The sequence below is a fragment of the Mesoplodon bidens genome (genome assembly GCF_964165515.1).
Source record: "Mesoplodon bidens genome assembly, chromosome: 1".
NCBI classification, from domain to species: Eukaryota; Metazoa; Chordata; class Mammalia; order Artiodactyla; family Ziphiidae; genus Mesoplodon; species Mesoplodon bidens.
The window spans coordinates 12,090,899-12,106,124 of NC_138176.1; the positions used below are offsets into that span (position 1 = coordinate 12,090,899).

At 36.7% G+C, this 15,226-nt stretch overlaps 1 protein-coding gene across 3 annotated transcripts in view; it reads right to left on the reverse strand.

The window, feature by feature from the left end:
• SEC23IP (SEC23 interacting protein) overlaps positions 1-15,226 on the reverse strand; it is a 45,540-nt gene that overhangs the window by 16,052 nt on the left and 14,262 nt on the right. For all 3 annotated transcript variants that reach the window (XM_081245639.1, XM_081245637.1, XM_081245638.1), the window contains exons 6-13: positions 11,258-11,378; positions 10,191-10,280; positions 9,186-9,327; positions 7,753-7,961; positions 7,268-7,386; positions 6,718-6,870; positions 5,265-5,360; positions 690-884 (exon numbers count right to left, since the gene is read on the reverse strand). In XM_081245639.1, coding sequence (XP_081101765.1) covers positions 690-884; positions 5,265-5,360; positions 6,718-6,870; positions 7,268-7,386; positions 7,753-7,961; positions 9,186-9,327; positions 10,191-10,280; positions 11,258-11,378 — 1,125 coding nt within the window. The remainder of the gene's footprint in view (positions 1-689; positions 885-5,264; positions 5,361-6,717; positions 6,871-7,267; positions 7,387-7,752; positions 7,962-9,185; positions 9,328-10,190; positions 10,281-11,257; positions 11,379-15,226) is intronic.

Genomic DNA, 15,226 nt, shown 5'->3' on the forward strand with positions numbered 1-15,226 from the left:
AAATAAATAAATAAATAGATAGACAGACAGATAGATAAATAAATAAAATGCAAATTTTATGAATGAGTTAGGCTTAAAAGCTTGAACAGGCTATAGCAAACATCCAATAACATTTCCTGCCTTCTTTAAATCAGTCACGAACTCACTTAAGAGAATGGAACCATAAAAACAACTATAAATATACTGAAAGTAATATTGTCTAAAAAGATTTTAATACTTTTAGCCATTGAGAAACAATATATCATTAAATGCAGCATTATCAACTACTTGGTAGGTTTTTACAGGAATATTTCCCCCAGGGGAGAATTATGAGTAATAAAAAACGTAAGTTGAAGGAATGCAGCAAGCATCTCTCACAGAAGTTTAATTATATCCTGAAAATAATTTTCTAACTATCACCACTTCCATTGCTAGTGGCTAAGACACTAATGTTATAAAATTATGAGGGGTGAAAAATATTGAATAAGGACAATTTCAAAAGCTAGGTGATATGTTCAGTACACATTCAGTCCCTCATTTCGAACATTATGAAAGAAGCATACAATTTTTATTAAGAGAAATTCAGTTTTCTCCCCCCCCACCAAAAAAGACTGTTGAATAAATATTTAAAGAATCTAAAGCTAACCCAAAAAATACAGATATGTGATTCCAACATAAAATACATGGCCCAAGTCAACATGTAAACTTACCTGTCCAGTGCCAACTTCAAAAGACTCATAATCAACGTGCACAGAAGAAACGCAAACTCCGAGTGGGAGTTTCCTCTTGGACTCATTAGATTCTGAGGGAGGAGAAGCCATTTCTTTAGCTTTCTGAGCACTTCCCTCTTGTCCTTTTGTCGAAGCAGCCATCACTGCCTTCTTTTCTGATGCTTTCTTCTGTTCCTGTGAAATACCAAATTTTCATAATAGAACTGAGGGGAAAAAAGTTATCAGCTATCACTATGAAATATCTATATCAATATGAAGGAATGATTAGTAATTTCTTAGGCATAATAATGGTATTGTGATTATGAGGGAAATGTCCTTTTAGACATACATACTAAATATTTAAGGAAAAAAATACCATGATGCCTATAATCTACTTTAAAATTCTTAAGAAAAAGAAAATTAAGAACAAAAGCAAAATGTGGCAAAACAGCTACAGTTAAATCTAAATATTTGCTATTAGTATATTCTTTGCTCTCCACTTTTCTATGTAATTTAAAATTTTACTAAAGTTTTTAAAAATGCCAACTTCTTCCTTTGTGATCTCAACTTTAGCCAAATAATTTAGAAGTACTTTATATAACTGTAAAATATATACTTCCTATAAAGACGTGTAACTTAAGAGAAATTTATTCATTCAACATCTTTACACCATTATGTCTACACGGAGCCACTGACAAATTTTCCTCAAAAGCATTCTGGGAAGAACAGATAAACACATTGTGGTACATTCATACAATGGAATAACTATTTAGAAGTAAAAAGGAGTAAACTGCAAATAAAACAACAATCATATGAATTTCAAAAACACTATTTTGAATAAAAGAAGCTAGATACAAAGGAGTGTACAGTGTTGGTTCCATTTATATAAACTTCTAGAACAGGCAAAACTATCCTATAGTGATCAAATTCAGAATAGTAGTTGTATGGGAGGGGGAGTGGACCAGAAAGAAGCATGAGAGAACTATCTGAGTGACAGAAATGCTCTAGTTCTTGTTTTAGCTGGTGATTACACAGGCGCAAAAATTGTCAAAACTTACTGTAGTGAATACTCAAGATCTATGCATTTCATAAATAAGTAAAGAAAACCTTTGGGAGCATCTACAGAACAGGCATACCTCTGTAGTAATGAGATAAAATCTGCTCGGGTGGGTTTATGATCACACCCTGATACAGCAGCAACAATGTCAGGGGAATGTGAACAACCATCATGGTGGATTCACGGGTTTCACTGGCCCTCATTCCCCAAGCTGTGAATGACTGTGTTAAGTCTCTGTTTAAATAGCTATTGACAGGAAATTCCCTGGTGGTCCAGTGGTTAGGGCTTGGCGCTTTCACTGCCGTGGTCCTGAGTTCAATCCCTGGTTGGGGAACTAAGATCCCACAAGCCTCGTGGCGCAGCCAAAAATTAAATAATTAATTTTTTAAAAAAAGAACAGCTACTGACAGTGCCTAAACAAAACAGCTGGCCAAACTGGTCTTGTCTATTAATAAGTTCCAAACACCAGGAAACCTGGAAACAAGTCCAACTGGTTAATTCAAAGGCAATACAGAATAAAGAAAACTCTCCACCAGCCAGCTGGGAACCGATTCCACCGTTAAAGTCTTGGAAGGCTTCGTTATCTCTGCCCTTTGGAGGAACCACAAGATTAAACCTAAAACCCAAAATGAAGAACATGTTCAAGGTTCTTCAGTTTAAATTTGCTTTCTCACTTGGAAGTACCTCCCATTATACTCATAGAACTTAACAATCTAAATTGCTAAGAGAGCTAGCTGTCTAAACAGATCCTAAACTGTCCTACTGCAAACTGCTGTTCTGTTTCCCCTCCTAGACACATGCAATAACTTTAAAACAAAGTGAGCCAAAATACACATACTCGAGTATCAATATTCCCAGCACTAAAAATTATTCCTTTTCAAAGGAAAATGAATAAGATGGTTTTCAAAGGGGAAAGAAAAGCTCAGGTCACAAATATTTGACCTCTTTATTAAAATAACAGGCTAACTAACTTTGGTTCCATTATTTCGGTTACACTAAATCAATAGGACGCACCATTTTATCTTATTATGGATCGGGCAGCACCTTGTTAACTAGGAATAACAGAGCAATCAATGGCAACACGGCTGAGAAAGTTTCATGGTTCATCCAGAGGCAATTATTTTTGAGTTTAAAAAATAAGATGACTTTATAGTTTTACTCCTTTCAAAACATTCTTAAAATGCCATTACTTATATATCCAAGCTACTACAGGAGCCAAACCAGGCTCCTTCTAGAGATTTTTCAAGAACTATAGAACACTTTTCTACTTTTTTTCCTTTTATTTACAAAATAAAATCAGGGACAGATGTAGGACCTGGAAACATAGCTTCTCATTTGTTCTTTTTGTGTTTTTACAGGCCTGTGCTTCACTGATGTGCACATGGAGATGTACATGTTCACACTTGGAGAACACAGCCTGGTGGAAAGGAACAACACTAGCACGCTTGTGTCCTGGTTTTGGTGTGACCACTGTGCTCACCAGAGATGTTGCTTCTCAACTCAATCTTCATTGTTGCCTTCCATCAACCATCAAAAACACTATTCTGTGTCTAAAATGTGTTTTTTGAGTTGCACCTTTCTTTTCCATTTCCTATTACAACCCTATCATCTCTCAATCAGTCACTGCATAATTTCAGTGACTAGGCCCGGAGATTCCTAACAGCCTCTAGCTTCAGCCCCTTCCAACTCCATCCCTGCACTGTAACCAAGTGAACTCCCTAAAACACCAGCCCAGTCATGGAACTGCCCTCATTGCTCCACTGACCTACAGCAGTGGTTCTCACACCATGTCCCCTTAGAACTGAACCAGTGGCTTACACTGCTGCTAAAAACGTGGCCCAGTTCACACACACACACACAAAATTAACATAAAATTCAAGTTGATAATAGAATTGTCTCAACTTTAAGATTTGCTCCAATTGTTTTTTCCTTTAGTACTCCGTTATCAGCCAGTAGGCCCTAGCCAACAGCAAAAGACAGCAAATATTAATGGAAAAACCAGGAAGGAATCACTATGTGTAAAAAATCATTATAAGCACATTTGCTCATGGTTGAAATTTTATAATGTGGCTTACAGCACATAGTTTTAAATTTTAACATTTCTGAGGTAAAAATTAAACTTTAGACTAAACAGATGATTTGGTGCTAAATCGTAATTTGTGATAAAAATTAGTAAGTAAGTAAGCATTTCACGATGTTACTTTAAAAGCACCATGACTTTCACAGCCATGAAAACGTGTTTGAGGACCACTCCCTCGTAACTGAAATCTGCCACATCTGCCATTCGGGCCCTCGGGACCCTGTGCTCTACCTTATTCTCAGCTCAACTGCTGTTTCCGCTGCAGAAAGACACTTGCCCACTCCCGGAAGCCCATTTCCCCTGGCCCTACCCTTCCTTCAAGCTCAAGTACCAACACCTTGGAGAAGTCTTCTCTCACCAACCCCAGCCCCTTCTCTCCCGGACAGGCCTCACCTGGCTCTGGTAGCACAAGCAGCACTGATGCATCATCTGTGGTCAAATCTCTCCCCCTAACTAGACAGCATACCCTCAGTTCATCTCCAAATCCCAAGAACTCAGCACATGCCTGATCCAAAAGATACATTCATAAAATGCACAACTCAATTGCTTAAGCTAATCATAACAAATCAGTCCTATGACTTTACGGTCATATTACATATAAAGAAGTGGCATATGTTAAGTTCCAAAGAAGTAACACAAATTAAAGAACCACCGAAGTTCAAAAGATGGAAGGATCAACGAAGACCATGTTAATACAATAAAAATAAAACAGCCACCCTAAGTGCTACCTAATCTTTCTAAGTATACAGAAAATCTCTGTAAAGTTAACTTAATGAAAATTAAACGAGTTATTCCCAATAGTTTTATTCTTTTGAAATGTTTTCTAGTTGCCGCTATTATTGCTCTGATTTGGATTGCTGACTTTTGCTTTTTGGTTATTAATTAATGAAATGTATCCGTGTTCCTTCTTATCTCTAGACGGTGAGAAGGACTGGGAAGACAGAAAATGCGCTAACATTTATTGGATGATAAGCTACACATGCATTACTTCATCCTCACTGCAATCCTATAAGGAAGGCATTATCACTCCCATTTTATAAATGAAGGAAACCATGGGCCAAAAAAGTTAAGCAAATTGCTCATGAATATGTAATTAATAAGTGGTTGAACTGGGAATCAGGGTGACCAAGTCATCTTTTTGTCCAGGACTTACCCAGTTGTTGCACTGGGAAATTCCCAAATACCAATTCTAAGGCTGAAAGTCCTTCATCCCGGAATTTGCTCAGCCCCAGGAAAACCAGGAATTGGCATTTAATTGGAATTTGAATCCAGTTCTGGCTGACTCCCAAGTCAGGCCTTCCATCAACTCCATTACTGTGCCCTTGGGCAGGGAGCACAGTAGCTGACCTAACCATGATGGTATTAACAAAAACTTCCAAAATATAAACAAGCTAGTCACAGATGAGTTTTTTCTTTTAGGTGCAGAGATGAACTTTACCAGTTTGACTGCTTTATGTTTTACGAAGTTAGCTATCTTCTTCCTGGGTCCAAGGGGTATCCCCATTTCCTTCAGGTCATCCACTGTACACATAAGCTTTAAAAGAAAACAAACAAGCACATTAATTAGTCAATCTAATGATACATGAACTGAAATTAAAAAAAAGGAAATTATGAAAAGAAACCGTATCATCTAAGGCAACTGAATATCCAATTTTTTTTTTTTTTTTTTTGCGGTACATGGGCCTCTCACTGTTGTGGCCTCTCCCGTTGCGGAGCACAGGCTCCAGACGCGCAGGCTCAGAGACCATGGCTCATGGGCCCAGCCGCTCCGCGGCATGTGGGATCTTCCTGGACCGGGGCACAAACCCGTGTCCCCTGCATCAGCAGGCGGACTCTCAACCACTGCGCCACCAGGGAAGCCCCATTCTTTTAATTTTTAACAGAAAATACATGCGTGTTGTACAGAATTCTTTCCTCATACACAGGAAAAACAATTTTAGATAAAAATGAATCAAACTATCATCAGTATCTATTTCCCCTCATCCTGACCACATAATATGTTAATATCAAACCCTTAATATTCTTGCCAAACTAATAGGTTAAAAAAACCTCACCGCACTTTTTTGTTTTAATTATTTATTTATTTATTTTGGGCTGCATTGGGTCTTTGTTTCTGCGCGCGGGCTTTCTCTAGTTGCGGCGAGCGGGGGCTGCTCTTCGTTGTGGTGTGCGGGCTTTTCATTGCGGTGGCTCCTCTTGCTGCGGAGCACGGGCTCTAGGCACGAGGGCCTCAGTAGCCGCGGTGCACGGGCCCAGCAGTTGTGGCTCGCGGGCTCCAGAGAGCAGGCTCAGCAGTTGCGGTGCATGGGCCCAGCCACTACACGGCATGCAGGATCCTCCCAGACTAGGGCTCAAACCCGTGTCCCCTGCATTGGCAGGCTGATTCTTAACCACTGCGCCACCAGGGAAGTCCCTCACTGCACTTTTAATTTATATTTCTCTTAAGAGTTTTCATATGATAAGAAGTCATTTGCTATTTTCTTTTCTGAAAATCATCTGTTCATATTCTTTGCCTATTTTCCTATTGTGTTGATGGTCTTTGTGTAACTAACTTATAGAAACTTTGAATAATAAGAAAATAAGCCCTTTGTTTATAATGTGTCTTGCAAACAGTCTTAACCTATTTTTGGCCTTTAGATATTGTTTATGCCATCCCCTGCTATGCAATTCTTTTTCCTTTATGGCTTCTGGGTTTTATGTCATACTTAGAAAAGCCTTCCCAGATTATTAAAAAAAGTTCTCCTGTTTTTTTTCAATTTTTTAAAAATGTTTTAAGCCTCTGCCTTATCTGAATGCATTGTGATGTAAAAGTGTTTAAATCTTATTAATTTTCAATCTCATACACAGGAAAAACAATTTTAGACAAAAATGAATCAAACTATCATCAGTACCAGAGATTCCATATCAATCTCTTCCTTTTCAAAAGTGCTAATGTATTCAGAGAGGCTAAGTGCTTCCAGAGTTTCTTGCAAAGTCAAGACTTCTTCATTTTCAACATCAAGGTCACAAGACTCATCCAACATCAGCTTTGGCTCTTCAGGTATCTTTTAAAAAAAAGTTGGGAGAACATTACAGAGTTCCCATAAAATGTCTTCTGATCTATGGAAAAATCTTAATTCTGTCCTATACACAAATCATAATTTTTGGCAGTTTGCTATCCAAAGTTTGAATATTCTGAAAAAGTATATAAACTTAGTAAATCACGCATGCTCCCATTTCCTACAATAATTTACTTTACTTCACATTTTTTAAAGAAACCATAAACTGTCTCTCACATTTAAATTTATAATACATAAGGAAGACGAGTGAGAAACTCAAATAATGAGCTCTATGATTCCACTGCACTCCTAAAGCTCAGGGTATTTTGTTACATAGAATCAGTTCAGATTGTGGAAAACTCTTCAGCTCCAACTCTTAATCTAGAGGTCAATTGGGCCATACCTGCTTTTCCTGAAAATGTGGCTGCTTCACAACTCCATTAGCAACAGCTAAAGGCTCAGGAGACTTTGATAAATTCAAATCTTTTTGATTAGACAGGATGTCAAACAATATCAAAGAACCTTAAAAAAAAAAAAAGAACGATTTTGCTTTATAATGTACTAGGTGCTTTTATAACACTAAATAAATTCTCCTCCTTTTTTTTGTTCAAAGTCCCAAGCAGAAGTCACATAAAGTTAGATGTTAATCAAGATCTGATAATCAATATTCTTGTTTTACCAAGTAGTAGAATAAATTAAAATATAAAGCATTCCTAGGTAACATGAAAGGCACATAAGGCAGAATGTAAACTCAAAGCATTTATTTCTACCCTTTATAAAACTTAAAATCTATAATTCTAAATCTTGAACTAACAATGTCACCCACATTGAAAGCAGTGATGACTCAACAAAAATTGTATTTAAAATGTGGATATTTGGAAGTTTTACCTAAACTGTGACCAGCAACAGAGACCCCTCCTTTGAAGTCTGGATTCCGACTCATGAAGAGTGCATACAGACGGTTTATCTCCAACCCCACTTTCTCCACAATCCTCTGACAGTAGATGGGGCTATTGTAAAATAAAATGTCTAGCAAAGTTTCGTTAGTAAAGTGACGAAACCGACCAATACTTGGTAAAGTGATTTTCTTAATATTCCTGTTTAGAAAGAAAAAGAAGTATGTTTAGTCAGTAAGCACCTTAAATTTATCGGTTTTTAAAAGTTTCAATTTTGAATCCTGAAAATACACTAAGTAAAAAAAGATCCCACAGACTAATTATGAGTTGATTTTATAGACAGTTACTGTAAACAAATCAAGATAAACCAAAAACGTTCTCATTTGTGCCTATAACTATACTATGAACTTGGGGATTCTCTGAAGTTATCATATAAAATAAGGCCAAAGCGAAGATTTTTAATTCATTTTTAAAGAGGAACGCCTACTCTTCCATTTTTCTTCCAGTTTACTGGAAATCAGGATACCTGACAAAAATTGTGGGTGTCCAGGACAATAGAGAATGTAGCAAGAAGTAAAAAAGGAGCTTAATGGAATGAAAATCCTGATTTGAGAATGGCCATACTTCAGGAATACCCAGACAGAGAAAACACCCCCATAACAGGGCCTCACATGGAGGGAATAGAACGTTTGTAGGGTTAGTTTTATTAAAGCATGTGCCCTGAAACATCATGACGTTCACTAAAATCCAAGTATGTCATTAGCCCTGTGTCCCCAGGATAAATATTTTCTAAATCTGTGCTTCCCAACTGGAAGCATTCCAAACTGAGTGGAGGCATTTTTAGTTGTCACAGTGCCTGGTAAGTGCTGCTGGCATTTAGACTAAGGATATTAAATGGCCTACAATACACACAACAGTCTTACATGACACAGAATTGTCCTGCCAGAAGAGTCTCCACTGAGAAACAATAATCTACATCAGTGGTTCTCAACCAGGGGCGATTTTATCCCCAGGGGACATCTGGCAATGACTAGATACATTTTTGGTTGTTAAATTAAGGGTAAGGTCGCGCCATTCTTATCTAGAGGGTAGAAGCCAAGGATGCTGCTAAACATCCTATAGTGTACAGGACAGCCCCATGTGTGAACCACTATAGATTAGTATTTTAAAACCAGCTTAAGTTTCTTAGATTCTCTTAAATATTTACAATAGGAATACACACATACATATGTACATATATATGTGCATGTGCACACACACACAAAGTAGCACATAAACTTAACAGTGTTTAATCATATGTCAGAGCAAGTATATAAAGCCTTTAAGTGTATTTGTTGAAGTCATAATAAACTACTTTATATTATAGTTTAAGATTTGAATCTAAGTTTGACTAATCTGAAAACCAAGCTATCAAAATCCACAAACCTGTCAACACCTGTGGCATCCCCACCCAAGGAACTATGCCAATGAACCGGAAGGAATTCCACTCTGCTTACTTTCCGATCATCTAAAGATTTCTTGAAATGTGTCTGCAGCAATTTGAGAGAAACCACCCTAAAATCATCCACTTAAAAAAAAAAAAATCAGGGAAGACAAATTAGCTTGATTAAATTTTACTAGCTTGATTAAGTAGTTAGCAATTACCTCATTTATGCCAGTATTTTTTATAATACAAACTTTTCAAGAAAAAAAAAAATTGACAAAATTAGTCCAAAAAAGAAAAAAACCCAACCTTTCGGAAGTTCTTGTTCATGTTTCATTATTTTACAGGAATATATAAATGACTGAAAAACATTAGCTCAACTACCACTACTGGGAGGCAGAGATACACTGTGGGTAGACTCTGGAATCAAATTACCTGCTCCAGAACCTACAGACTATGACACAGGAGAGGTTAACTCATCCTCTGGGCCTCAGTTCCTCACCTAATAGTAAAGATTAACAGTAACAGCACCTATACCCCAAGGGGTTATTGTGAGGGTTAAATGATACAACTCATGCAAGATACTTGGTACATACCAAGTATTCAATAAATATGAACTATTACTACAAACATAAAAATAAAACTTCCAAAATTTAAGTAAACCAGGCAGAGTCACGGTTCCTTTAAACAACTTCTCACAACTAATTCACCGTAAATCAGTTCAACGCACAGGTGTTCCTAGTGGGTGGAAGTGCTCAGGCAGAGGCTGTCAAAAAGGCTAAATTATTTCCAAGATCCCTTCTAATTCTTCACAATCTAGGATTTTATGAGTTATAAATGTCATAAGAGCAAATCAAGTACAAAGTAGTATTGCCCAATGATCATTTAAATCTCCTCTCACAGTTCCTCAGCCAACAGTATACAGCTGGAAACCATCTTAAAAATGAAGGTTTAAAAGTTCTAGTAGTTCTCCAATCATTTCATGAAATAAAGTGATTAATGCTTACCACATTCAATAATGCTTCTAAAGCGCAAGTCACACACAGGTCCAATGCCATGCACTATGAACACCAAATGGTCAACCGGAGGCATTTCCCCTGCAAAAGAAAGAAAGAAAGACATTCATCCATGCATATATACATACATACATAGACACACACAAGCTGGGGACTGTTTAGGTTTTCTTAATTGAATAGCAATATTCAATCCCCCTGTTGTCATCATAAACTTGCCAAAATCAGATGAACGCAGTTCAAAGTCCACCTTGGCAAATAACAGTGAACTAGACCAAGGAGTGGAGGAAGCAGGCCATTTCTGATCCCAGAAGCTATGAGCCAATGACGATCATCAGTTTTGTACCTGTAGAGGCTCCATAACCTTGTAATTTCTTCAGAACTCCCCAGGGCACTAAGCCCCACATGGAGATTCAAATTCAATAAAACTTCAAAATCTTTTCCCAAAATCCTTCTCTTTGTTAGATTCATACATACCATACATGAACATTTCCAAGTTAAATCTACTACTTTACTCTGGTTATTTCATACAGATTAATAATATGAGTACATTTATTTCCAAATCCTGCTCACTGCCTGTTTTTATAAATAAAGTTTTATTGCAACACAGCTAGGCCCATTTGTTTGCATACAAATGCTTCCACACTACAATGGCAGAGTTGAGCAGAGATACAGCAGAGTCTGCATGGCTTGCAAAGCCTAAACTATTTACTACTTTGCCCTTTGCAGAAAAAATTCACCACTCCTGCACTAAAGTAATACAAACTAGTTGAGGCATGACAAAACAAGCCCAAAAATATTGTCAAAAGCCTAGTTTCAACAAGCAAAGTGCTTCTTCACAATATATATTTTAGAATCTATATTACATGGTTTGTGCACCTTCACCAGAATTCTAAATTAAAGAACAAACAGATATAAAAGTAATAAAAAGGAAAGATCTGTGCCAACCTGGCTGATTTCTGCATGTTATGGCAGGTAATCCTAATAACTGTTTCCTTTTTTCATCTTTCTAAAATAGAGAAGTCTAAAAATGACCTTAGTCCTAAACAAACTGTACGAACCATCAGGAATTTCATCAAGGTTATCATCAACTCCACGCTTTACAACCCTGGGCCTTGTCTGTCCATCTTGTGTGGTCCCCCATTCATCTGGTACTGATGAGGGCTGGAACTGAACAATAACCTTCAAGATACAAGAGAAGGATTATGACAGAGCTCACTACCAAATTCATTCCCACTATTAGCTAAATAATTTATCTCAATACATAATAAACTACTTCATAGTATAGTTTATAAATCAGATACTTGTACTGTTCCTCCAAAATCAATTTTGTAACAGTACTGCTACTGTTCAGTAACCATTAAAACTAAGTAAATCAATACCATTATTTCCAATGCTTATGTTGGAAAATAATACAACTAAATCAGAGGTAGTATGCCTTGATTTAAAAATATAACAAACAGGGCTTCCCTGGTGGCGCAGTGGTTGAGAATCTGCCTGCCGATGCAGGGGACATGGGCTCGTGCCCCGGTCCGGGAAGATCCCACATGCCGCGGAGCGGCTGGGCCCGTGAGCCATGGCCGCTGAGCCTGCGCGTCCGGAGCCTGTGCTCCGCAATGGGAGAGGCCACAGCAGTGAGAGGCCCGCGTACCGCAAAAAAAAAAAAAAAAAACACAAACATTCAGGTTTACACATAAGAAATAAAAGAAGTAGAGGAATCCTTGTTTTATAAATACATATAAGGCAAAATCCTCTAAATAACAATGTGCAAATTCAATGTCCAAAACGGATTTACCTACCACTTTTCAGGAAGACATATACTATTCTGTTAAATCAACTGTATTAAATTTAGTCCAGTGTTATATGGAAAAATCTCAAATAAACAACCTAACCTACCATCTAAAGGAATCAGACAAAGAAGAGCAAACAAAGCCCAAAGTCAGCACAAGGAAGGAATTAATAAAGATCAGAGAGCAAATAAATAAAATTTAGACCAAAAAAAAAAAAAAAAAAAACACAACAGGAAAGATCAATGAAACCAAGAGCTGGTCTTTTGATAAAAATTAACAATATTGATAAACCTTTGGCCAGGCTTACCAAGGAGAAAAGAGAGGACCCAAATAAACAAAATAAGAAATGAAAGAGGAGAAATAGCAACTGATACCACAGAGATACAAAAAAAATCATAAGAGAATACTATGAACAGTTATATGCCAACAAATTGGACATATTAGAAGAAACAAATTTCTAGAACCGTACAACCTGCCAAGACTGAATCAAGAAGAAACAGACAATTTGAACAGACCAATCACTAGCAGTGAAAATGTATTTCTAATAAAAAGAACTCCCAGCAAACTAAAATCCAGGACCAGACAGCTTCACATGGGAATTCTATCAAACATATAAAGAAGAGCTGAGAAGCTGATACCTATCCTTCTCAAACTATTCCAAAAATTGAAGAGGAGGGAACACTTCCAAATTCATTCTATGAGGCCATCATTACCCTGATACCAAAACCAAATACACTACAAAAAAAGAAAATTACAGGCCAATATCTTTAATGAATATATATGCAAAAACTGTCAACAAAATATTAGCAAGCCGAATCCAACAATATATAAAAAGGACCATACACCATGATCAAGTGGGATTTATTCCAAAGATGCAAGGATGGTTCAACATTTGCAAATCAATTAATGTGATACACACATTAACAAAAGGAAGGATTAAAAATCACGATTATCTCAACAGATTCAGAAAAGCATTTGACAAAATTCAACATCTATTCATGGAAAAAAAAAAAAACTCTCATCAAAGTTGGTACAGAGGGAACATATCTCAACATAGTAAAGGCCATTTATGAAAAAACCCACAGCTAACAGCACACTCAGTGATGGAAAGCTGATCATATTTCCTTCAAATTCAGAAACAAGACAAGGATGCCCACTCCTGCCACCTCTATTTAACATAGTACTGGAAGTCCTAGCCACAGCAGTCAGAGAAAAAGAAATAAAAGGTATCCAAACTGGAAGGGAAGAAGTAAAACTGTCACTATTTGCAGATGACATGACACTATATATAGAAAACCTTAAAGTCTCCACCAAAAAACTGTTAGAACTGATAAATGAATTCAGTAAAGTTGCAGGGTACAAGATTAATATACAGAAATCTGTTGCTTTTCTATGCACTAATAATGAACTATCAGAAAGAGAAAGCAAAAAAAGACAATCCTGCTTAAAATCTCATCATGAAGAATAAAATACCTAGGGGGAATTCCCTGGTGGTCCAGCGGTTAGGATTCTGGGCTTGCACTGCTGGGGGCCCAGGTTCGATCCCTGGTTGGGGAACTAAGATCCCACAAGCTGTGCAACACGGCCAAAAAAAAAAAAAAAAAAGAATAAAATACCTGCGAATAAACCCCAATGTTCATAGCACCACAGTTTACAGCAGCCAAGATATGGAAGCAACCCAAGTGTCCATCAACAGACAAACGGATAAAGAAGATGTGGCACACATACATACATTCATACACACACACGATGGAATATTACTCAGCCATAAAAAAGAATGAAATTCTGCCATCTGCAGCAACCTGGATGGACCTAGAAAAAGTGTGTAGTGAAATAAGTCAGAGAAAGGCAAATACTGTATTTCACTTTATTTGTGGAATCTAAAAAATAAAACGAATGTATCAATAGATAGCAAAATAGAAACAGACTCACAGATTAAAAAAAAAAAAAAAAAAGTAGTGGTTCCAATAGGGACAGGGAAAGGGGTAGGGCAAGGTAGGGGTATGGAATTAAGAGACACAAACTACTACATATAAAACAGGTTAGCAACAATGATATATTGTACAGCACAGGGAATTATAGCCATTATTTTGTAATAACTTTTAATGGAGTATAATCTGTAAAACTACTGAATCACAATGCTGCATACCTGAAACAAATATAATATTGTAAATCAACTATACTTCAATTTAAAAAATGAAATAAATTAATAGTTTAACATTAACCTTCCACCCCCCCCAAAAAAACGAATGCATGCAAGATGGTATGTAAAATTTTGTGTGCTTATATAAAAAACAAAAGTTAAAAAAAACAATTAAAAACAAAAGGATAAGTGTGGTTACCATTAAGAGGCGAAACTAAGGGAATGCAGAGGTAAGAGGCTTTTGTTTTTCATGATACCCTTTTATACTGTTTAAACTTTGATGACATATGAATGTTTTTATTTTTACTTATTTTAACATCAGTAAGGACTATAGAGGTGGTTAGAATATAGGTTGTTTTTGTTTTTCTTTTACACTTTTCTGTAATAAATAGCCTATGTTCTAGAAACTACCATATTACTAGCATTATGCTAGATGCTTTTGCATAAATTACCTCACTTCATCAAAAATATGACCTTGGGAGGTAAATCTTACTTATTGCACGTGAGGAACCTGGAGCTTAGAGAGATTAAGAATGGTAAATGGAAGACTCTAAACACCACACCCAGTATCTTTAAAAAAACAAGAAAGGTTTCCAGAGATGATACAAATAAAAAGGAAGAACTTATTTTTACTTTAAAGGTTGAAACAAACCATCATCAAGGGCAAGGTAGGCAAACTATTGCCTGCAGGTCAAACCTGGCCCACCACTTGTTTTTATAAACAACATTTTATTGAAAATAGCCAGGCCCATTGGCTTACATACTGCCTGTGGCTGCTTTCAGAGACTACATGGCCTACAAAGCCTTCAATATTTACTCTCTGGCCCTTCACAGAAAAGTGTGCTGAGCCTGGATCAAGTACAGAAATTTATCAAGCTTAACTTCAATGATGCATACTAAGCTTCAGCTAATGTGTTACCATAAACAGAAACTTCAGGAGACAAATTTAAATTTCATTTTAGTTTCTATCATCGATATGAACTGTAGTAAACTTAAAAGCAATGCACTTGTTATAAATATATCCCTACTGCAGAATAAAAATGAACATTTATCAAACATTCAGTAAAATAACTATTTTTAAAAACCCAAACACTTTA